Source organism: Haemaphysalis longicornis, unplaced genomic scaffold (genome assembly GCF_048455015.1).
Source record: "Haemaphysalis longicornis isolate Haplotype H1 unplaced genomic scaffold, Haemaphysalis longicornis Haplotype H1 scaffold_6, whole genome shotgun sequence".
Taxonomy (NCBI): domain Eukaryota; kingdom Metazoa; phylum Arthropoda; class Arachnida; order Ixodida; family Ixodidae; genus Haemaphysalis; species Haemaphysalis longicornis.
Genome location: NW_027526407.1, coordinates 15,095,574 through 15,121,282, shown reverse-complemented (window position 1 = coordinate 15,121,282; position 25,709 = coordinate 15,095,574). Strand labels below are relative to the sequence as shown.

The 25,709-nt window shown below is 45.1% G+C and overlaps 1 protein-coding gene across 1 annotated transcript in view; it reads right to left on the bottom strand.

The window, feature by feature from the left end:
• The window catches only part of LOC144142915 (venom metalloproteinase antarease-like TtrivMP_A), a 65,211-nt gene extending 48,430 nt beyond the window's left edge, over positions 1 to 16,781 (bottom strand). The window contains exons 1-5 of the mRNA XM_077674753.1: positions 16,711 to 16,781; positions 9,415 to 9,587; positions 5,493 to 5,585; positions 3,795 to 3,921; positions 3,645 to 3,694 (exon numbers count right to left, since the gene is read on the bottom strand). Of these exons, the coding sequence (XP_077530879.1) occupies positions 3,645 to 3,694; positions 3,795 to 3,921; positions 5,493 to 5,585; positions 9,415 to 9,587; positions 16,711 to 16,774 (507 nt within the window). The 5' untranslated portion in view covers positions 16,775 to 16,781. The remainder of the gene's footprint in view (positions 1 to 3,644; positions 3,695 to 3,794; positions 3,922 to 5,492; positions 5,586 to 9,414; positions 9,588 to 16,710) is intronic.
• Between the last annotated feature and the right edge of the window lie 8,928 nt (positions 16,782 to 25,709).

The following is a 25,709-nucleotide window of genomic DNA, read 5'->3' as shown; positions in this document are numbered from 1 at the left end:
ATAAAAACCCTGGTATAGGCTCAAAAAACGACAAGAACGAAACGAAAAATTAACAGGGCGCAAACGGCACCGCCAAGTACCTGCTTGTTTTTTACGTGCTATATTACGATACGCCAATGAGAGCACTCATTTTGGTATTTGTATGATATCAACATCAATTGTCTCCCTGCGGGGCACCGCCCCTCAATAAAGCTTGGCGTAAGGCAGCGCTGGAAGGCCCAGCATTTCCTAAAAAGGATGCCAATTTTTGGGATTCTTTTCAAAAAAGGGTCGAACACAGCAAGATTGTTCAAATTTTTCATGCCTGTGGACAATATTTGGGCTAAAGGAATAAGGCTGTAGGAAAGCCTAAACAGCACCCATTGATATAAAACAGAAGACTTTCATCTTCTCACAATGCTCTCACCGCTGTCTTAGGTTTTCAGTTCCGTACGTGCCACCCATATATTGCTACGCATAGCTATAGGGTCTTTTTACTGCGAGAGCAATGTTAACGCGGCGAGCCTAATGGATACCCCGTTAGTGCCTCCTAGAGTGGCACCCTTTTTTTCAACAAAAAGTGCGGAGAAGTACATTGTGCAATTGTTGCAGTTTGTTGCTGCCTCCCCCACACCCGCTCCTATGATTTTGCGTATGTGTTAATGAAATCAAACCAGCCATCCACCATCTAACCCACCATACCACCTCATGAACAGACCAGATACCTAAAAAGGTCCTCCGCAACCTTGATTACGTTGCCACAGAAAACCTTCTGGAATTTTTCAACTCCCATTGGCAGGCTGGAATTTTTCCCAGAATAAAAGCACGCCGAAATCACCCTCATACCCAAGCCCAACAAACCGCTGATTACGAAGACCCTCCGTCCCAACTCTCTGGCTTTCTGCGTCAGAAAACTTTTTGAGCCCATGGTGTGCAACAGACTCCTGCCCCACATTGAAGGGAACGGGTACTTTCCACCTAACAATGTACGGCTTTCGCCCCCACTTATCGGCGCAGGATATCCTACTTCAGATTAAAGACGATGTTCTGGATACCCTGAACAATCAGAGCAGATAATCAATACTAACCCTAGACATCACAGGGGCATTTTATAACGTAACACACCAGCCTATCTTGCAAGGTCTTGGCTCTACAAACCGCGGCGAACGTGCATTTTCCTACATCGCTCACTTTCTTACCAACCGTGCGGCAACGATAGGCATTGGGCATCTCCGTTTTGACCCTTGCCCAATGGCGCCCAAGGGATCCCCACAAGGATCCATCGTTTCATCATTCTATTCAACTTAGCTATGAAAGATCTGCTGCCGCTCCTCGCAGCAATCCCCAATTTACGCCATGCGCTTTACGCTGACAATTTCGCTTTGTGGGTCCCCACCGGCTGCACCGGCTCCCAACAAGACGTACTTTAGGACGCTATACAAATCACTAGAACATACCCCCGATCTGGTGGTCTAGAATGCGCCCCAGAGAAATCCGCCCTCCTCATGCCCAGCGCGCGCACTTAGAAAAAACGAACAGACCCACTCACCGATCCGGAGGTGACAATTAATAACCTCGCGGTATCCACAGTCCCCAACCTCCGCATACTTGGTCTCAACATACCAAAAAACGGAAGCGGCTCTGAAACTTTACCTGCATTAAAGGGCACCCTCACAACACCCACGCACCCCATGCGACGCATCGCCCACTGGAGCTACGGCCTACAGGAAAACAACACCATCAGAATGACGCAAGCAATACTGATTAGTCGTTTAAATTAGGGTACACCATACCTCGCGCTGGAATCTGTCGAAAAGAACAAGTCAATACTTTTATCCGCTAAGCCTACAAACTCGCCTGAGGCCTACCCCCCTCACATTCACGCGCAATTTGCTACAACCAGCGGTACACAACACTTCGGAAGAATTGCGCAAAGCTCATCGTTGTTCTCAAACAACCCGTCTCAAGCTCCCACCTACCGGAGAAGACACCCTTACAGGCCTCGGATACCCAGTATCGCCCAAAAAGACCAGCCCCAACGTGTCCCCCTCCACATCCGTCAACACATTTGTGTAGGTCCCGTGCCGCTGTATATGCACCCCCTTTACGAAAAAACACGCCGCAAAGCACGGGTCGATGCGGCCCCGAAGAACCATGCAGGGAACCTACGCTACACGAGTGCCTCACGCTACACCCGCAAACCCGCCCACACAGTCAAGGTTAACGACCACCAGAAAACTGAAGTCATAGCAGCCGCGATATGCACCACCGCTACAAAGGCCGCTCAGGAAATAGCCATCGCCCTATCAGCCACAACAAACACCGAATACATTACAGTCATTACGAATTCGCACGTCGCATGCCGCAACTACCAGCTAGGTCGCATATCAACCTTCGCCCTCGAGATCCTTAATACAATCCCGCAGCATCCCGACATGCATATCGTTTGGGCCCCTGGACGCGAGTCTCTCCACAGAAGTGAGGCGGCACACGCCGCTGCCCGAGTGCACACCCTCATGGCCATTTCCGAAAAGAGCCAACATACGGAGAAGACCCCACACACACTGAATGGCTACGCGGAAATTCTCTCTCACTTTAGACAGGAGCGTCAATGGTTCCCTCCACCAAACTCCCACCTTTCCGAAGCCGAAGCGACCACACTTCTCCGGCTACAGACCAACTCCTACCCACACAGTACCCTTCACCACCATATCTACGCCACCCAATATTATAGCACCTGCCATATTTGCCCCAAGCCAGCCACCCTGTACCGTTTGATCTGGGAGTGCGAACAATTCTCATCCCTCGAACCCAACTCCCGTCCCACGTACGAGCCGTGGGTGGACCGGCTGTCCAGCTTAGACCTCTCGACCCAGCGCATGCTGATATAGTGGGCACGAGCAGCCAGCAAGGACCAGGGCATCCCGGACTAGCGGACGCCCCTCACCGGTGCTCTCACGATCATGCACCATTAAGCTCGAAATTAAAGATGTTTATTCCCTCTCTCCCTATGTACGAATTGTGATGCATACCGCTCTCCAATATTGCAAGAGGGTTTTAGCATTACGCCTAATATAAATGCCCTGTTTATTGTTGCGTGTGCGCAAGCATTCCTGATAGAACGGCTGTTTAACATCGTTATTATTTGTAGCACATTTGGCTCGATTGGGAGGTGCCGTTTTTTTTTTAGTTGTTATTTAAGGTGATCCCCAACTTTCCAAAAACGCACGAAGCCTGTTCAGAATTCTCATTAGTCAACTAAATTTTGGCGTAGAGCTTACATCCTTCTTCTAACAGGACCTACTGCTGATCTGTTGTACAAGTGTTTTGCGGATGCATAAAAGTAAAAATAACATCCAAAGAAATACAACAGAACGTTTTGTAAAAACGTAAACGTTTCACTCAGGCTATTGATCTCAATCATGAGGTATCTAGCCATGGCTATTAGGCTTTTGAAACCAGCAGCAAATGGCTGATCGACCACAAGACGGATCTCAGGGTGAACCGCTTTGACCTTTCGGCGATCTGAAAAGCCAGAAATTACCAATAGAAATGAGTTGCAACCAAAACAAAAACTTGTAAAAACTAAAAATCTAAAGTCGGGCGATCGCAGGTTGTTTTCTTCGAAATAACGAAGTGTAACTGAAACATCGGCACTTACCTACGTTAATGACACGCCTCGTCCCCTGGTCATTCCTGGCTTGAATGTGCTCGCCTTAAAAAAATCAACAATCTTTTAGCGCTTATAAACTTCCGCAAGCATCCTAGCATGACGAATTTTAATTGAATAAATAACATTCAAACCCAGTACTCACCGTGTACTGTTTGAATATTCTCGGGTTCTTTGCTAATGAGCTCTAAAGCGTGCGGAAAGAAGCCTTCGTTTCCACGTTCCGCTCCTTCTAAAGGCCTAATCTTGAGGTTTGGCCCGACCACACCTTCCTTTATGCGAAAAGCGGGATCATGAACAACCAAAATCAGCAAAAACCAAATGTGCATACCAAAGATAGCTAAAGAAAAATTATCGTTACGCAATAAAAGCTAATCGTGAGCTATAATATTGATAGGTAAAAATGGGGCACGTTACACACTAAAACTCGTTGCACCCCATTTCACAATTCCCAGTATAATCCTCGAATATTGCAAGGCTGTGCTTGAGACACCCAAAGTAAAAAATACCCGTCAAGTCTCTATATTTATATAAAGTTGATGTACTTAACTTCACTGGGTTATGTTAAGTATCGCCATACATATAAACGTCAGGATAGGGATTAAGACAGCCGCTGCGACTTGCTCAGCGCAAAACATTCTTAATAAATCGGTACTAGTTATAACTGCTACCGATCTCTACACTGTATTGTTTCCATACAGGGTTATAAAAAATAAGTCCACATGTTTTTTTTTTAAATTAGGTGCTTAGATATACGCGAAGACCAGCTCTACAGTGAAGTTATGCGCTTAGGGGGACGTAAAATTAGGTGATAAATATTGATAACCGGGGCTTAATTAACTAAAATTGAATAATTACTTTTTAGCAGCGGCAATAGGCCGGCATGTTTGAATTGAAAAGATAGACGCAATCGTGTTTGTACGCACTGTCATTTCACAGAATTCTTCTAGCGCATCCGTACTCCCAGATATCGAGCTGCGAAGTTTAATGGCCGTTCGCATGATTACGCATACAAGACAGCGAGAACCGGTGCTAAGTTCCTCCCTTTTGTTGTGTGTTTCAATAGCGGTTCCGAGTACTGCAGATTGCGAAAATGCCAGCCAAGACAGAAAGGGTTTCTGTTATCAGTTTTTCTTATGGCTCTACCCTGTTGATAAACTAAACACCGTATCCGTCAGGCACGCCAAAAAGGGGAGCAGATTTGCGCCGGTTCTCACTGTCTTGTATGCGTAATCATGCGAATGGCAACTAAACTTCGATGCTCGGTATCTCGGAGTACGGATGCGCTGGAAGAATTCTGTGAAATGAAACGGCGTAGAAACACGATTGCGTCTAACTTTTCAATACAAACATGCCTGCCTACCGCAGCCACTAAAAAGGTAATTATCAATTTTAGTTAAGTGAGCCACCGACATCAATATTTATCACCTAATTTTGTGTCCCCCAGGGCGCATAACTTCATTGTAGAGGTGGTCTTCACGTATATCTGAGCGACTAATTTTGAACAAACAAAACCTGTCGACTTAACTTTATTCATCCTGTATATTAAATCAAAAGCACACAACAATTTGGTGGCAATTGACGTAACTACGCACGAGGTGGAAAACGGCGTCGGGAATATTTCTATAGGGTATAAAATTGAATCGCTTCTGTAGCTTTCAGCTTGATTTAACGAAGTTTTTGCTTCAATTGCTAACTACTATCACTTCTACACTTTGAAAGAGGGCTTAGGCCGAAAACGCTGGTAAAAGTATTAGTTCACTGTAAGTTCAGCACCTGTAGGTTCCGGAAGGGACCGTTAGAGACACGTTTTCCGAGTGTGCGTAAATTAACAAATACGTACCACTTTTACGAAGCCATTTTCTTCTGTCACAAAAACCGAGGCCAATCTAGTTTCGTCATGATACAGGTCCTCTTCAAACTTTTCAACATCGGGCTATACGGAGAAAAATTAGAAGGTTTATAGTTATAATGACAATATATCTTACATGGCGCTAATCTCACAACTGACATTCACTGGCACGCTCACATCATCAAACATCCCGGATTTTCGCCCACCTCCCATAAATTATAATAATAAACACTACACGGGATTTGTTCATCCGTTTCGGGCTAATATTCGTGGCGTATATAAGGGTCGAGCAACTTGTAGGCCTGATATACTCATTTTTGTTTTATTTTTAGGGCCTTTTTTTTCAAATTCGATGGTTTTCAGTAGATTTGCTTCGTTTTACCATGCATAAACACAAATACTCCCAAGTATTTGTATAGCTGACATACAACACTAGTTTCAGATAATGTGTACCTGTAGTTATCTTGAGTGTGTGTATCGCAGTGTGTATTTGCTTGTGCGTGAGCGATGGGGCGGCGGATACTACTGGAACCATAATGCGGAGAACTGATAACCGCACGAGGGATTATAAAGCTACTTTTTAAATCGCGGTAAGATATTTGCCCGAAAAATTAGCACGAAGGACTGAATTCGTAGTCTCCACCGACGTGAGCGACAGCTCAGGGCTTGAACAACAACAAAGGCAGCTCCATTTGACTGGGTCTTTCCGGTAGTAGAATTACACACAGTGTCCGCTTTGTGAAAAAAGCGCCCGTGTCATTTTTTTTGCGACCTTAACGAACACGCCATTTTCTTTGTAAAAAATTGCTTAGGCAACACGGTTGCCTCAAATCTCGCCGAAAATTATCCCCAGAATAAAACCTTCCTGAAAATGTGGGTAAAATAAAAACCGAATTTTTTACAAAAACGACACCAGGACAAACCCCTGCTCTCTAATCACGTGAGAATTTGTAACCGCGACTTCTCTTTATATGCTGCCACTAAGTTACTCCTGAATTTTGGCTAGTATTATGTTGATTCCTAAAGTATGCATTCTCAATCAGGGTATCGCCAAGCATACGTTTGTCTACTTTATATTCGTCTTGTATTTCTTGTTTTCGAACTATAATAACCGGACCTGGAAATCGTTGTTCTTATGCCTATTAAGGGCTTAACCTTTCGTAACTCTAAACTTCAAGGGAAGGGCGGGTGTAGTCAGGTCAGACTCATTGCATCTCAAGCTGCGGGTGCCGATTGACATAGTTATACAAGGCAGAATTTTCGCCCTAAGCGCAAACCATTGTGTATCTATGTCCTTGCCTTCCCCAGAGCGCAAGAGATTTGGAGGCTACCGCATATCCACGTTCTGTGCCACATGTCTGAGGGTACATGCTAGTTGGTAATCCATGAGCTTCACAGCGCGAAAATGAACCAGACACCACAAGAAGAGGAACTACACCTTGTTCCTCTTATCTTGTCAGCGCCAGTTTGTTGTCCCTCTTCTTGTGCCTGGTCCTTTTACGCGCTGTGAAGCTCACAACACATGTCGCCGGGCAGCCAATGGGAAATATCCATGCTACAAAACACTGCCTTGAAACCTTATGGGTACATGAGGCCACGGGAGCCCGTGTTTACAGTCACATCCAAGGCATACACGCGTCGGTGGTGATAGGACAAATACGCGGAAATTGGGAGGTTATGCCAGTGCACAGCTATGTTCGCAGTAAATTGGAATTGGCCGTCGCAACAAAGAGCACTGTTGGCCCCATTTCCCTTTCTCTATAAACCAAGTAAGAAATTTCGGCGGTGTTTGCAATGCAGATGTGGGAGCAATTTTTTTTTTCAACTTATTCGACCAATCAGTCAGCAAGGATCCCGAATCTATAATTTCTGGCGCGAGAGCTGTACGTTCATTTTAGAATGAAGTTTTGTATCAGCCTGCTAAACCAAAGGATCACCTGATGAATCACTACAAAGCGAGCGATGAAGAGGTGGCTGATTTTCACTTGCCAGACGTTTCCCAGGCACGGTGCCCACTCATCAAACACTATCTGCTTGCTAAGGGCGCGGGTTCGATTCCCGGCCATGGCGGCCACTTTTCGGATGCTGAGGGGGCGAAAAGGAAAAACGCCCATGTGTTCAAGATTTTGGCGCACGTTAAAGATCCCCAGTTGGTCAAAATTAATCCAGAGCCCTCGACTGTGGTGCTCCTCATCGCCTATGTAGTGTCGCCGTGTTAAACATCCTAATCAAATGACTATCTGCGTGCTGGGGTAGGACGAGTGTTCCGTGTAAAAAAATTGGCCGCTTATCTGTTCCTTTTGTTGAAAACTTCTTCGAAAGACGAGAGCCGTTCGTCAACACTTGCCAAGTGAATGCCTTCCTTTGCTTTCCCGCTCACATTTAATGTTATTCCTCGCCCGTGACGCTGCTTCAAAGTAAACACACTAAAGGTTTGCTCACGCCAATTTAAATTTACTGAGTTCCACTGCTACAGGCCGGGTGCCTGGATGGCAGCGCTGCCGTACGCTGAAGACGCCCGTGAATTGAGGAGCCCTACTTCAACGTTTATAGACCTATATTGCCCTACCCCTCGTGTGTTCCAATCGGAACGTGGAACCTAACTAGTGGAACCTCTCGTAACTGTTTCTGTTTGATTTGTTAAAATTCCGCTAGAAGCTAGAGTGGCTCGGGTGACAGAAAGCGGCCGCCCAAATTTTTCTAGGCAGTAGATGCAGTCTTTCATTTGAATCAACATCTATAAATTTGTTATAAACGAACATTGGAAATAGCACTGATGTGTCGATTTCTGTCTGATATTTACGCAATGTTTTGTTTTTGTTCAACAATGTTGAGAAGTGTGGACCTTGCCACCTTGCTTAGACGTTTAGATTTTGCTTTAGGTATTTAAATCTATTGTGCAGAATATGTTTCACTTTGGCCGGGTGGCTGAGTCGCCTTAGTTACAGGCAGGCCGGCACACAGACATACAGAGAGACCAAAATTTTCTCCTTCGAGCAGCCCAAGAAAGACTATTGTCTGTGAAAGCCCCGTATGCCCCTTGCTTCTCAGCTCCAAGGCGGAAGCTAGCCCAGCCAACATCAAAGCACCAAGGCTGGTGCTTACCTGAAACTTCGTTAGCTTCGTGCAGAGCGTAAAAACTCAGCAGCACCCATGGTCATATTCTGTACTCTTTACATTCGCTGCAGAACCCGCTGTAGAACACCGTGCAGTATGTACCATCACACACCCCTCAGAGGTAACGTAAATATAGCGAATTAACCAAATGCCGGATGAATAAATGCGCACTAATGATTTCATTATCCGTCCCAAACCTAGCCTCGACAGTGCTTATCGCTGACACAGCCTCACCCTACGGCTTTCAACTTGTAGCCACCACAGCAATTTCTACAGTTCTCAAACTATCTTCACATTCACCGCGAGAACTGGCATAGATTTTTGGAAGACGCCTATTTTTTTTTTGCCCCACGCAGTTCAAAGGCGAATCCGAGAGCCTTGTGTACACGTCTGGCCCTTCCCTTCCACAAGTATACAAATCATTACATTGTGGTTTTACCTTACGAATAAGCACAATAATTCGCACTCGCAACCTTCCCCGAAGTATTATTGAGACGTATGCTGCAGTATTGCTGCATCATACATTCTAACCCTTCCTTTGCAATGTTTGTTATGAACACAAGGGTGCAGATGATTTTAGGTCGTTATTTTTCTTCATTTCCCTTCATTTTGTTGCTTCAAAAATTAGTAATAAGATAGTCTACGTGAATTTCTTTTTTTGCTATGTCAACAAAGACGCCTGAAAACTAAAGTCGTAGATTTGTTTTAATAAACCCATTTGCACATTCGTGATAACTACTGCACTCTCGTTTGTAGAAATACTGTGCATCAAACGAAGCAAATAATTATTACTTACATATGTTACTAGTGGGACACCGTCGCGATGAGTTTCTAAAAAGAACTCGTCATGTAGAACGGTGCTTTTTTTAAGCTGGAGGGTCACTTCGTCATTGATTTTTAATGTTTTCGTTCCAGACTCGTCCCGAGCATTGAAGAGTTCCGGAAACACAACTTCTTCCTTATTCTGCACTATTTTAAACAAGAATATATGTACAATAAACAATCACTCAGAGAAATGATTCGGTAAAAGCATTTTAGCATGTACAATATTTTTTGCCACACATCCCACACTTATTTGACATCGTAAGATGTCCTACGAGTCGCCAAACCGCTTGCAGACCCACCGGCGTGCATCCCGCTTTCAATTCCGACGTGCTTTTCCGCGACATAAATGAGCGGACTACCGGTTACACAATTTTGCTTCCTATTTTATCACTAACTCATGGCATGTCTTCAAACAGTAATTTTTGCCCGCAATTCGTGACCTGGAACCAAAAACCGCAAGCATTTCTGAGTGTGCGGCAGCAATACTGAAGGTGTGTTAGGAACCCTACAAAGATTCATTTGAAAGGATGCCGAGTTTGCGGAATTTCCAGTCAAGTAAAATTGGAGGTGCTGAAGGCAGACATGCGTCGTGATGACTGCGGGTGAGGCTTCTTTTACGACATTTTATTTGCTTATTTATTCTAACAATTGTTGACCTAATGAAAAATGGGCATAAAACAGAAAATGCAGAACGAAAGAATGTACTTTTAACAATGAAACAAGGACAATTGCAAGATCATGAAGATACATTTTATGTATAAATTGTTCGATGAGCAGCCCTTAAGCTCTGAGGGGAAGGTGCTAAAGTTTCTTGATTGTTATGTTCACGTGAAGAACGCAGCGCAAAAGGTAGTGGGTATTTTTACAAGCCGTAAATACATAGTCACCATAACGCGAAGCGGCGGGTGCACGAAATAAAAACAAATATACAAAGCGCCTTACTCACAACTTTATATTTCCATAAAACTTTATTAATAGTGCTCAGCCAGCACTTTAGGTTTGGCCACAAACCTTGAGGACTGTGTAATTTCAGTTTTACAGGTGGCACGCGACTAACATTACGAGGTTAATGGTCCCGCTTTTTTCAGGCTTCACCCACACAAGCACATCACGCATAGGAATAACTGTTTGCAAACAGTCATATTTATTTTATGATTGCATACGTATAAGTGCGCATTTTCACTTCACAACATTGGGTCATGACGAACATTTTATGTCGTATTCTCATTAGCTTAGCTCCAAGGCTCACTCCGAAGAACTCAATCAGTTACTGCCGCTCCACTAGGCCCAGTGACCTAAGCTCATCTTTGCAATCTTAGTGCCCCCATGGCCGTTAATCTGACACGTTAATTTATTTACAAATGCAATGCTGGGGAGATCCCCAAACACAGGAATTTATCAAAAAGTGTTCTTATCCTAAAGCGAAAGACAGCGAGAAAGATAATAAACTTCATTGCAGGAAATTTCAGAGATAACGTATCTTGAACGCGATTTTGCGGGTTAGCTCGAGTAGATGGCTGTCAGCGTGAACTGATAAGCGATCTCGGCTGCCCTGGCCCCTAGACCGACCGGTAGTTCTGGGTCCGAGCGGGAGCAGGGCGTCTCCCACCGTTCCTCACTGTCAATTTCGGAAAGAAATTTTCGGGCAATCCCGTATGACATCGGGTGGTGTGACATTACCGCCGCACCCCTCAACCCAGACAAATCATCACGTGCGATCGACTTATTACGGCCAGACATTACGGTTATACTTTGATCAACAAGATACGCAAAACGCTCACATCCGATGCATAAAAATGGTGTCTGGAAATTATTTGGTGCTGTTTCACCAATCACATCAGGACTAAGACGACACCATACAATATGGACAGCACCCTAGACCTAATGACGTGCATTTCAAACAGCACACCTAAAAAACACAATAGCTGCTCTATTGGGTATTAGTCCAGCATTCGATACAGCAATCTGTTTTCATATTCTCGGCAGCGATGTCGAAATAGACATTCCGAAAAATATTTGTACTCGATCAAAGGTTTCCTATAGAACATAAAAGTGTACATGAGCACTAGCCGAGAAATAGTCAACAGTTTTATGCTGTTGGACAAGGCGTTCCTCAAAATTTTTGCTAGATTCACTGTTTTTTTTTAAATTGTCATAGCGATGTTGGCATTATTCCTTTCAGTGCAGCTGCAGATGACCAGGTGTGCCGAATATGTCTGCTTTTGCTACACCTGCGCTTATCAATTGTCGACTCTAACTGCTCTCGAACACGGGTTAGGCAGCCTGGAAGCGTTCCTGCGCGCCCGAGGAATTGACACCTGATAAGCCAAAATAGGTCTTCTTGCTATCACACAACACGAGCTACCTGGGTTACGGCTCGACACACGCGGTCAGCAGATCCCTTGAGAAAATGTCGTTGCGTGGTATATGCATTCAGAAGTGGCTGACATGGCACGGACGTATCGATTATTTGAAACTCAGGGTAATATGTGCAGTAAACGATTACGCAACCTCGCCACTCACAGCTGCGGTTTTTCATCGAATTATATATCGAAATGCTTAAACTTGTATCACAAACTTGTTCATTTTTTATGTTGTTTATTTATGGTCACGTCGTCGAAAGCAAAGGCTGCGAGCAATTTAGGCCATAGAACTCGGCCCCTGCTCCGCTCTCCCTCCTGCGACCCCCCTCCCCCGCCGCCGCCACCGTTGGAAAAAATCATTCTCGCGGAAGAAAGGCATTCAACTGTAAACAACTTTGCAGAGCAGTAGGTGCGCTGCTATTATCCGCCCCTCGAGGTGCTGAACGTGACGCACCCTTTAGTTCCCCTTCACCCCTATTTAGCGCCTAAGCTTTATGAGGCCATGGAATTGAATATCATGGCGGTGTGTCTGGTGTGTAGATGACATCAAAGCGGTCAGTTGGCTTGACAAATTGTTCTCTCCTTTAGCATCGACGCGGAAATCCCCAAGACTAAAAAACACCTGTATATGCACTGTCACCAATTCCGATTCCTATTATTTATCCGCATAAATATTATGCCGACCCTGTCCATATGTACAACATCGGATACAGCAGCGGATCGTCGTCACATAATTTATCTACGTGTCAAGCGTTCACACACCGTATCGTTGGCATTGCGAAGATTCATTCTATACACATTTCAGATCAGCTAACAATAACCACTATTGTGGCCATGGGTGGGATCTTCGTTAGGTTGACTTTAATTTCCTTCTGGCGACGGCCGTAATTGTATTGGTACCCAAGACGTCTTCGGCAACATCAGCAAGGGAGCCATGGGAATGAGGATTTGTGATGAGGAGCTCCGACTTCTGCTTGTTTGTATTTCGGAATAAAACAGGGTGCATCTTAGAGTTTGTGGGCCGGTCTCTTTGGAATGCGAAACCACATCTAATGAATCTGTACATTGACGCAGTAAACGTTATCACTGATGCGGCTTTACCTCTAAATAGGTGGTCTTTACCGACTCAAAACCAGCTGTCGAAGCAGTAAACGCACCTGCCGCTTGCGTTAACAACAATTTCTTACTTCGGCAAATCTGCGAAATCCTCGGAAATAGTGAGCACAACACACATCTTTTTAAACGAGAATTTGGTGAAAGATGGCAGGGGTTCCAAACCCTATTGGAAGCGCCCTTATTCGGATACCATTATCCTGGCGGACCACCCGTGCCTTACGACGACTTTGTATTGTGCGAGGTCTGCGTTTTTTAGTCTGTCTGCTCACGGCGCAACCAAGGTAATATCTATGAAGGAATTCCTATACACATTGAAATACGGGAAAATTTGGTAGCTGACCAACTATCTGAAAAGGCTTGTTTCGATTCCGCACGTAGCTTCGGGCTTTTTGCGAGAGATTATTAGTTTGTTCCCAAAACGCTAATAAAAAGACAGAAACAAAAAAGAGAGAAGAAAACTTAAACGCTACTTCGGGCAGTGTTATATCTGCAAACATATATGAGCTGTTCTCTTGTGTCGCATCTACAAAAAATGGTCGTATTAGTTTCTAACTCAACGCGGAGCCGATCACATTAAGCTAAACAAAATATTATTTAAAACACACCAGTTCCATTTGCTTCAGAACTCGCACTAAACGCCTCACTCCGCCTGCCTGTCTTCGGTCCTATTTCCGTCCATTTGTATGACTTTGACGTTGTTTCTTTGGTCTAACGGTATCTTTTTGCTTGTGCATGTCCGCGGTGATTTAGTCTGATGCGTTCATCTTTGTTTGCAATTAGCAAACAAATGCTTCCGTGTCCATGGGCCCCATAAAACTATTTCGTCTTATTATAGCTGTCCACAAATTTTCTATTGTAAGTTTAACATTTCCCTTTCGAACAACACTACGCCTTTTTCTGCACTGAACCCCAGTGCAAATGCTGCTGCACATCACGGCCAGTGATATTAATTTCTAGTGAACCTGGCGTGGTCTCATTTGCGCTGCTGCATAAATTGTATATATTTATTACCTCTGTATGCAAGTGATGATGTCTCTATTTCAAAAATGTTGCAAAACATTACAAGAGCTTTTTCATGAGTTGTTAGCACTGCCTACTAAAAAAGATATCCATACTGAAACCCCCAACGCCCACGTTTATTCGATCAGTCGCAACTCTACCTGCGGAGTAACTGAAGCCTACACATTTTTTTCAGTGGAAAAAATTCACAAGGCGATTTTACAAAAGGTGAACATACAGAACACGTTTATTGCATGGGGTTATGCTACTTCTAACAGTAGAGAGTGATTGTTAGCACGCGACGCCCTTCTCTTATAAATATATTAGAGCTATTCCTGGTGCGCAATGAAATGTGTTGATGTTAGGTGGCGTTCCCACTGAAAATTAAACAAAAAAGCCAAAGTATTACTGGAGAAACCGGCGCGCGCTTCTAGCGCATTTGTCCTCCAATGTCACAATGTCAGGGTTTGAAGGAATAAATGCAAAGTATAATTTCAAAGCCATGCACTTCTGTGCGAACAATGACGCAGTAAGCCTCGAGGTGCAGTAACATTTTAAGTGAAAAGATCTAGGTAACTCCTATAATATGTCAGTTCTTCTGCCCCTGGGAAACACTGGAGCGGGCTCAAGCACCACAGCCCCGCATACGTGCCTCCTATGGTAGTATCATTAAAAGTATTTCAATTCTTTGTGCTTGTAGTTCGTAAATTAAAACTAAAAATTGTTTCTGTTTGTTTGAGTAACATGACTGCAAGAACGAAAACTAGGAAAAGCGTAATAAATACGCCAAATCACTTCTTGTCACATTCCAGAGTCGTCTCTGAGACTGGCACGTCATAGTTTTGTCCTTTTTTATAGCAACGGATAAAATCAATATGATATAGTAACCATCTTGGTAGCCGATATCAGCTATAAAGCGTGGAAAGTCTATGAATGCTTGCATTAGTAAGAAATTTTTACTTTTTATTTTATAATGTTGCCTGAAATGTCTAATGGAACCAATATTCAATACGGACAGTCATAACGTGAATAATTAGTGTGGGTTAACTGAATGCCGTGCACAGACCGAAACTCATATTATCTTTGTACAAGCAGCTTGGTGTGGGACATGAGCTGAGGGCTGTTTTAGGTCCTTGGTCGAGCCCCAGTCAGGCTGCACGTGCAATCAAAGCTTTTTTGGAGTTTCTTCAGAGCACAGAACTGGTCAGAGTCTTGTGATTGAATATTTTCGGGGCATCAAATGACATCTTGTCGTTTTCACATTGTTTTCTCTTTTTGTTTGTCTTCTCTCGTCTATCGCCGCAAGCCAGCCTGACGATTCGGCTATCATCGCTGGCCTTCACTAAAGTTATTCAGCCTCTCTCTGAATACTACATACGTGTGAACAGTTGGTAACAAGAAACAAAAGAGAACAAGCAGCTTACGGACTGTTTGTGACACCTCTTAGGTACGTTCCGGCCCATTAATTCAAAGGCATACTTAACTAGGCGTATTGTCCCAAAGTGAGCGGACAATAAAAAAACCGGCGGGACTCTTATTCCGCCTTCAACCACCAATTCTCTATTTGCTAACTCACGCACTACAACAAAAGGTGGAACCTTTCTCTCCCTACACCTAACCCGCTTTATATTCCGTGGCTTAGAGATAAGGTGTTGCTAGCATCTCAGGTACTTTATTTCATCCAGTCAACCCTCATTAGGAAATTCGCCGTAACTTTGATCGCACCAACTATATCAGGTGTAGGGGAACAAGAGCTCATGCAAAATTCCCCTACACGTTTGAAATACGAAGACTTAAGAAATGAGGGTAAGACGGATCATATTTGACCCATGTTTACATGTTAGCCCACAACATAAATAAAGACTGTTTAGGAATCAGATTGCCGCAACACTGTGTGAAGCAAAATACACCTCCGCCACGTCAATGTCGGAAATGTGCTGTGAAAAATTTATTTGAAAATTTTGTTTCTGACACATTTTCTCACTACCGGGTTCAACAGTTCCTCTGCACCCACCGTGTTGCCTTATTGCCTAAGGCAGGTGAAGACAAGGCTGCGGGTTCGACTCCAGGCCGTGGCAGTTGCTTTACTGATGAAGGGGAAAATAACAACGCCCATGTGTTCGTGACTTCGGCGCATTTTATTGATCCTCAGGTGGTCCGAATTATTCCGAAGCCTTGAACTACGACGTGCCTTATCGCCTGTGTAGCGTAGGCGCGTTAAACCCCCGCACTCATTCAGGCAAGCAACGGTTTCTATGCAACTTTTGTGGGTATACACGTCCAGTTCATCAAACTAGGCTGAGAGTAACCGAGTGTTTTTGCATAATACTGCCACCGTACTTTTAATCCATCTTCTCTACTTGTTGAACGCTACATCAAAGGTCCGCAATTATTCCTTCAGCCAAATATAGAAGTTAAATGCAGTATGAGTGCCGGCTGGAATTATTTCTTGCTACTAAAATGCCTTTTCGGCTTAACTATGCGAAACTAGTACCCGGGTGCTCTTCTTTTCTTTTTTCGAGATCATGGTTGATTTAACCCTACCTGACGAAACCTTATAAACCTATAGACAAACAATATGCTCAATAACGGCTGACTGAGAGGTCCAGTTCATATATTTTCGAAGCATAGAACACCAACATTTGGTATAGAATACCATGCAGCTTTCTTGCAAAAAAGAACCACTGCATGTATCTGAAGCACAAACAATACTGTCGTAGGTCCAAACGATACAGCATTGTTCAGTGTTAGTTTTTCTAGTACGTTTGCACAAACAAGACACAACTCACAACTTTCGCCAGGAAGAACGCCAAGTGATAGGGATGTGCAAATTAGCAGGAGTATTTCCAACATTTTAACAAGTTACCTGCACCTGCAGAAGAGAAGGAAAGTCTTTTTATGATGGAATTGAGACATGAACCACACGCTTAAGGTTTATAGCGGCCTTTATCTAAATGACTTTGACCGGCGTCTTAGTATATAGTTTAAAAGAAATAAAAGCGTGCAACTTGAGCTGCCAGCTGGTAATACCATTAGGTGTCATTTGAAAGAACGTGTTCTTGGTGGTTTCTATCAAGCAAAAATTACACTGAAAAAATCAAAATAAGGACAGTGACGTTCAGATTTCCGTCAGTGTGAATTTGTTTTCATCATTCGCGGTGCATGCAACAAATCGCAGTAGTTCAGCTCCACGTTATCTCGTGCACAGTTCTCCCATCGCTAAGCCTATGCGCCTCGTCAAACGATTGATATAGTTGCAAAACCCACTTGTTCTTTCACTACGATGAGCCATAAATCAATATCATAAAGCTGTCTTTAGAAAGTATCAAGAAATGCTTATTGGCACATACGTAGGAAATAGCGTTGTTCTGATAAAGGCCACGCAATTTCACATGTTAATTCAAAATCGTATCTACAAAATAGTAAATTTTCGAGAATGTCTTTTTCTCCGAATAAATCACTCGGACAAAAAAATGTATATAGACTAATTGATTTATTGTAGGTTGCAATGCCCCTACGATACTAAGGCGATGAGGCGCGCCGTTATGGTGGGCTCCGTATTTATTTTGACCACCTGGGGATCTTTAACGTGCACCGAAATCTCCAACACTCGGGCACTTTTGCTTTTCGTCTCAACCACAACAGCGGCCTTCGTGGCCTCGAATCTAACATGTGCCGTTATTACTAGCAATATAACCAGTCTGTGCCAGTATTGCGGCCCGTGTCCACGAAATTGGCGTCCGTGGATGGTATAATATCGCAAAAAAAAGGCTGATTTCAAGTAAAGCACAAAACTTGGAAATGATAATATTATAAACTCCTAATTAGCATGTTTTTGGAAAACATGAAACACTAAAGCGCAAATACAACAGGAAAAAGCGGATAATTCGTTGACGTTACACGGTATAACGTACCACTTGGAAAATGCTGTAAACGAACATCCAAAATGTGACAGTACTTCTGTTGTAGGAAGCCCGAAGCTATTGAACAGGCTTCTTCCTGTTAGCCACAGATAGTTTGAGTGGTTTATATGTCCAGTTTGGTTTTTGAGAGACGGTTTGCCGAATGCGCGCGTAAGCTCGGAGCTATCGTTCTTCAATCGAAAAGCTACAATAAATATTTTATGCGCCTAAGCTGTAGAGGCATGAATCCTGGCATACCGCAGTTGCGTCGCACTTGGCTATTAGGAACGGAGCAGCGCAGGAGGATTGCGTGAATTGTACTCCCTTAGCTATTCCTGGCCTCTTTTTGTCAAACAGGCACTGTTACGGGTCACAGAGCCGTCATCAAGATTTTTAGGACCAAGAGTTTAGACGAGTGTTGTTAAGCCTAGAAAAGCGTCCTGGACGTTCAACGTTCTTGGACAAGTGGTGTACCAGTCCCAGTGCGCACTAGGTACATCTTTGTATTCACACACGCTGCTCTGCTAAAGTTTGAGTCCTGTAAAAAAAAGTTCAAGGAGAGAACATTGCCCTCTGACTTTCAAGAAGATATTTACTTCCCGCCAAAAAAACCAATTAAGGTCGAGGGGAGGAAAAATGTGAGCAGCTGATTTTTAACATGAGGAAAAAACAAATAAAATTTAAAGGCAACTCCAGAGCAGTGCGAACAAGCATGCGAGAGGCGTGCACTGTACTTAATAGAGGGCCACTGTATGAGCTAAATACAGAAACTGCTAAAACATCGGCAGAACTGAGCATGTGGTGTGACCAGTAACATCCGCCGCCACACCACATTGAATGCGGCACTGCCCCTACGCAGCCTGGGTAGGACTCGTGAAGAACTACAGGAAGATCTACGCGAAGTCTAAGCAACACTTCGCCTCCACGACGTCACTGAGTTGTATTCCTGGTCACGCTGGAATTACAGGCATCTCGTTAGTGCATAGCCGCGCCACGAACTTCTGCACCGGGCGCCTGCGATTATCTGGCCTTATCAACACACGTTCGAGACTACTCCCAACAACAAACAAGAAACAAATATTCGCTATGAGAAGATCAGCGATACCCTGCGTACATTTCTTGTTCAGAAATATCTCGAACCACCACACAACAACAGAGTTTTCGATGCGCACACTTCGAGGGGTCCTGAAAAGCTTTTTCACCAAACTAAATGAACTAGCACAATCGTTAGGTTGGGTGGCCAATGGGCTCTGTGTCAAGTGTAACAGCTTTACATGCAGCAGACTGCTGACGCTTTCGTTTCCGAGTTTTTTGCAGCGTTCCCACCCTTCCCGGCGTGTTTTGGGGCTCCGCCGTGTTCCTGCATGTACGGAATCAATTCTCCCATGTGCTTCACAAAGCGGAAATCTTGCAAATGGACAGAGTTTTCTCTAACTTCCGGCGAAGACAAGCGTCGTCTACTCAGCGTCGATTGGTCACGGCGGACACTTTGGTTAATTAGGGCTTTCTGCAGCACGCGTAATGATATCGTGTTTGTCTACATTTATCGTCTTTGCTCTACTGTCACGCTTCTCATGAAGGTGCGTTGGATAGGCCGACACGACGACGACACGACGACGACGCAGACTTCGGAGTTGGCAGACCGCCTTGTCACGCGACGGCTACACGAACACGTCGGCCGATCGAAAGTCTGCAAGACGCCGATAATTCACATCGGCTGAAAGGTCGGTGGGAACCAATCGGGGCGAGCAAAAACGGTGCCCCGACAACGTTCCTGCAGCAATGAATCCGGCTGTGTGCTGTTAGTTCCTAAACCGTAATAAACATAGTAAGGTCAATCAAGCCCATACAACTCAATAAAATCGCTAATGAGATCCGTAGTTTGTTCACGATGCTTGGGCCATTCGTTTCGCGGAGTTGCAAACTGCATAATCGTGTGCCACAAGCGCGGCTAGTACAAAATATAGGCTCACTTGACGTCATAATAGGAGAGAGAGAGAGAGAGAGAGAAAACGTTTATTGAAACAACAGGGACGGGGTAGGGGAGAAAACGAGTTAGGAGCTGTGGGCGGCCATCCTATTCCGGTAGGCCGCGAGCCGCGGCTGCCATCCTCGCCCGAGAGATCAGGGCCTCCTGGTCTTCGAGCTGGCAGCTCTGCAACGCACACTCCCACTGCTCAAGGGTAGGGGATCTGGGTGGTGGAGGGTTGGTGGGGCACGTCCAGACGAGATGAGCTGTGGTGTTAAGCTCATCGCATTGGGGGCAGTTAAGTGGGTAGTTAGTAGGGGATATGTGGTGGAGATGGAGGTGATTCTGTTACAGAAAGTGTATTAAGTAATAAGGAATGAATACCAACCAAAGTTTTTAGCCTAAAATTTAAAACAAAAGGACGGTGAGCACTATTCCTGCAGGACGAACTTGCAGTCACAGCCGAAACAGCACTGTTGCTGGGGGACAGCTATGGTGGGTGCGTTATGGAACCTTGCTGCCCAACTTTTATTCTAGGAATATTCAGTTAACCCGCCATAAGTCCTTAAAATGAGATAGAAAACTTTGATCTGAAAGAAAGGGTGGGTCTCAAGTAGCATACAGGTTATCAATGCGCAATGCCCTGTCCACTTGTGCAATCAACTACAGACTATTGACCATTGTTTTGTGCTGCGCGGTGACACAGTGTTTTAAGAGTGGAGCTGTTTAGCGAATCGTAATTTTTCGTGTCCGCAGTTTAAAATACCGACGAATTTCCCAGCGCACCCAAGTGAGCGCACGCACGTAAGCGCGGGCCCTGCGGCGACGGCCCGGTCGTTAACAAACCGAAGAAAATGCCTAGAAAATGCGAAGAAAATGCGGGACAGGCACTCCTGTGTGCCTGTCCCGCGACCACCGCCTAGCGCCCCCTAGTCACGTTTGTCAAGCTAAGAATGCCCACTAAGAAAGATTGGCCAAGACTGCAGCGACCGTCCGCCAGTTAAAAAAAACAAAGAAAATGCCTATACTCTGTTACAACTTAAGAACTGCACCACCTCATGTAGTGTATCACTCCGCCGAAGCGCCGGACCCGTGACGTCAGTACGCGCGCGTTTTGAAAGAGGATCGCGGCAAATGCGTGACATCATCTGCTTTTCTCACCGAGTTTGTCGTACTGCAGTAATTTATAGGCAGATTAAGTCCGATAAGTCATCGAAACGACTCGTGTCCGGTGTGGTTATTGTGTGCCTGCGCTGGCGGTGATTGCTATCGGTTGTTTATCTTGCGTGTATCATTTTAGAACTGATCGATTGTCCACACCTCAATCCCCCAGTTCGTGGACGGCGCGAGATTTCGTAATTATGGCGTACAAATGGACAAATAAGTTTTAATATAGCGCGTAAAACAGCGACAGCGTCGTTAATTTGTATAGGATTCACCAGGCTGCAAACATCGATGCAGTTATACGTACGTGAAGTACTCGATGTGCTGAAGCATTAATTTCGCGAGATACGCAACATTCGGCGCGTTCGATGACGACGCGGAGAACAATTTTAGATTTTTAGATAATTTTGATGGGTAATAAAAATTGCATCAAACACTCATCTGTTTAGTAATGTGTGCACGAAAGCAACGCTAATCGGAGGTGCACATAGGTTACGCGCTGTGTGTAAAAAGAAAAACAATAACAGAATTGCTCCTTTCAGATAACGCGTGAAAAATAACTTCGCTTCTGGTTTGTTATTACGCGTGAGTTTATTACTTTCTATTCCTAGTTATTTCTCCTTACATGTGCATTGCCTAAGCATTGCCGTCATTTCACCGACTGTCCTAATATCACGCTGTTTCGCGTTTTCTTTCACGCAGTCTTGGCAAGAAAGCCTGCAGTTTACAGCCTGCGAACATGAAGTGTCTGCGTGTAAAAAATCGTGCTTCACGACGCTGCACATTTTTGGGAAAAAGCGCTTTTAAGCTTAGTTCTGGTCAAGTCTCAACGCAATTCTGATGGAGTGTACGCAGGCGTTTCCGAATGGATGGTAAATTCTCGATTCCTGAAAAATGCTCTTTCGCAGCTGCAATGGCAATTGTGATTTAAAGAAAGCCAATATAGGTTATAAAAGGCTATTTTACTTTTTTCAGGTTGTTATACGCCCTAACACACGGCATTTGGAATGTCATTTTACAATACTGGGGAAAATGCCTGTACACGGAAATTTTTTTGCTGTCATAGTTACAGGTCACCTTTGTATGCCAATTGCTTGAATTTATATCTTATGGGGGCAAGCTCAAAGAAATCAGGGTCCAAACAGCAAAAACGTTTGCTTTTTTCTTAATTATGCGTGGGAGTGAATTATTCACACTTATAATTTGGCTAGAGAACGGCCACTTATAAGCAGCATTTGTTTTTATTTCCTGTTGTGCTGAAATGTTTCTGAATGGAAAGTTGTGCCTCCTATGCAAATTCAGGTGCGAAAACAAGGGCATGATGCAGACTGTCTCACTTGTAGACGTACTCATAGATACGAGCTTGAAGTATCAATTTACAAATATAAAAGGTTATTAAAACCGAGGAACATTAGCAGGCGCCTCTCCCACCCCAACCAAAATAAATTGGGCCAAAACGCGTTGTTGTTATGACATGAAGCTTCACTGAACACCAGAATGCATAGTGCGACAGGTGATTCCCTGAAGGCTTTCCATCTGGATTTACCACTAGAGCACTACCGCAGGTGTATGAACACATTCACAGTGCCCGTACGAAGATTTGTTAAACGTTTCCTCCACATTATCACAATAACACACTGCTAAGAACCTCGATATCTCACATTTCACTCTGTAGTATGCTTTACAGACCAGATGTTGAAACAGCTGCTTACACTTCTGTTCAGCTGCTTATTTACATACGTGACGCATTTTCGACAAACTTGACACTCAGTCTTCTTGATCACATTAAAGCAAAGTTGCATTTAATGAAAACAAACTTGCATTCAATGACCGCCCCCTGCCCATAATATGACAGTCACATTTTATAGTGTCCTACAATGAGCCTGATATTATTATACATGCATTTGTTATAAGCAGTGTACTCTACGTCCGCAAAACTCGCCACGGCTGCTTTTCTGATACCATTGAACACGACACCAAATCAGGGATGCATTGAAGAATTGCAACTGCACCGTCAATTGTAACTTTTAATTACATATTACATACATTGAATTACACTGCAAGCTCTGACTTGAAGTCACATACCAGCACACCTGTAGTAAGAGGAAAATGTACACATACTCAGTGAAAGAACAAAACATCCCATACGTGGTGCTGCCATGAGAGGTCCAAGCACATAAGTAGCATATGATGCCACTTAGAACACCGCGGTGATTTCCCTTATACCGTACTTCTAAATGGTGCTGGTGCAAAGGGGCTTAGTGAGATGGTTATACAAGTCGTTTTTTAAATGCATAGCATTTTAGTAACTCACAATGTCACGCGGCGTTGGCGTGCCTTGTCGTAGTCCGCATGCGCGTCTTGTCGTAGTCCGCATGCGCGCCTTGTCGTAGTCCGCAGCCAGGAAGAAATAAAATAACAGTTTCCGGCGCCCGGTTTCGAACCCATGACGCCGCGGGCGGAACGCAAGGTGCCCGGCGCCCTACCGACCGAGCCACGAAACCGACACACATTTCGATGCACCGAACGCGCCTTATATCCTTCACTCATTTCTCGTTTGTTTCGAAAGCGCCACAAGTTGTCCCGCGCCTCCAAAAGATGGCGACACGGGTCCCGCGATCAAGAGATACGACTTGCCGGCGTACCCCCTCGGAAATGCTGTGCATTTGATCGTGCCCCTCGCGAGGGGGATGTCTTTTTGCTAACCTTTACGGGTGTTTTCGACTAGCCTTTAGAGGTCGTGCGTAGGTGGCGTTCTGGGAATTTCAAACTTGAGTCACTCTCGTCGCACTTTCTATGATGCCGCACCTCCGCTGCCTTTGTTCCCTTGTGTGTGCTGCTGAGCTGCGCTTGTGCCGACTTTGCGTTTGAATGTAGCGAGGTCGTCGTTTTCCGCATATACATAAGCGCAGCGTTGGCGTTCCAAGTCTGCGAATGCGCGTTCAGGCCGCCCCGTTTTATTGCTGCAAAAAGCATTTGAGGAGCATCCCGGGAGGCCCCCCTGCTTGCTCGCTTTGCCGCCGTATCGGTCAACAACACGAGCAGGTGGTGGCGTTTTGTGGGGACCCGTCGAGAAAGAGAGAAGCACGAAATATACGTGTCTGTTAGTGGAGAAACCGCACATGAAAATTGAGTGTATGGCGCCTCCTAGCGGCGCCCTTTTATGAGGCTTCGGCTTGTAGGGTCAAATCCAGTATTGTGCTCCCTGTGTAAGAAATTAGACGGTGGAGCTGCAGAAAGACCTTACCGCGGCTTCAGCCCTTCTTTTCTTAGCAGTGTTGGTGTTCGGGGTTCCGACGTCTCTGCAGCGTCTCTCGTAGACCGGTGTGGACGCCGCTGGCAGGGTCGCCGCTTACGAGCTAGCGGGAAAAGATCTTGTATGACAAAGGCATACGGTCCATTCCTTCACATTTGTACAAGGTAGCGTTGGGGCCGAAGGCCAAAAGCTCCGTGAACATCGTCCGATCCCGCATGTCCCATCCGTTTTGATGGCTTTTCCCTTTCGAGGGAATGGGGTTGAAATGCCCTGCCCAATTACAAAATGTGGTTGAAATGCCCTGCCCAATCACAAACGACAAAGCTGTTACATACACACCCCCGCTGCACAAGCTTCGATTCTCCCCCATATAAAGTAGCGAATCGAGCCCTGCCGTTAGTGGGCATAACACTAAGTGTTCATTTAATCTCTCTCTCTCTCTCTCTCTCTCTCTCTCTCTCTCTCTCCCCCCCCCCCCACGGCTATGAAAGGGCCCATCTGCACGACAGATTTTTAACTACTAGGTGTCTTATGGCGTTCCCAGACCATTTGCCATCATTTTTTCGAATATGCAATTCAGGGTATGTCACTGTTGTGACGAAATATTTCCTCAGCACCTCGGCAACTGTTCATTGCCAGCAGTTTCAAATGAAATGAAATCACTGTCTCGTCCCTCCAAGCCTTCGTCGCGGTGTGGCCAACGTTTACCCAAGTTACGTAGGTGTAGAACACCTTGCCATGCTGCCGCCTGTACACAGCGGTCTGACGAAGGTACCTCTGCCGCCAAATCAGCATGTCCTGACGCTCGATTATCATCGAGTTTCGTTCGCGTTTCACGAAGACGAAGCCGATGTCAGTCAGCAGGCGGCGGATTGTCCACGTTCGAAGGCTGGGGAGATACTCACTCCTCCGAAATTCTTACGCAATCGTTTGTGCAGTAGGAGGCTTGTTGCGCCGGAAGAGATCGTGCACAATGTTTCTCAGCGCGCACAAAGTGAAGCCGTCATACATCGCAGTGCGGGGACTGCAGTTCTCGCTTCCGGGCCTTTTCCGCGAAGGTGTTGTCAGCTTCCCGCCCGTCGCTTTTGCTGTGAATTTGATGTCAAAAATCTTCCGGAAACTGACACCGCTGTACTCACTTGTCGTGCGGCCAGTTTCTTTCACGCCAACGTGCGGCTGCTCCTCTCACAGCTTCATATAGACGTTCAAAACTGTACGCTGAAGGTGGCGACAAAGAACAGTGCCGCTGCAGTTCTTCCTGTACAGATGCTTCGGCGCTGATGGACGCTTTGGGGGAGGCGAACTCGCCACAGACCGCAAACGTGACGAAGAATGTGGAGTCGAAGAAACAGTAACAAATGCGGCTGCAGGTAGCACTGGGTAGTCCTGCATGCTCCGCCAAAAAATCGACCTCGTACGAGACGTCCATGTTGGAGAATGAGATGGTGGAAAATGTGGGGACAAAAATACAATGCGCGAAGCAAAAAGGCCACAATA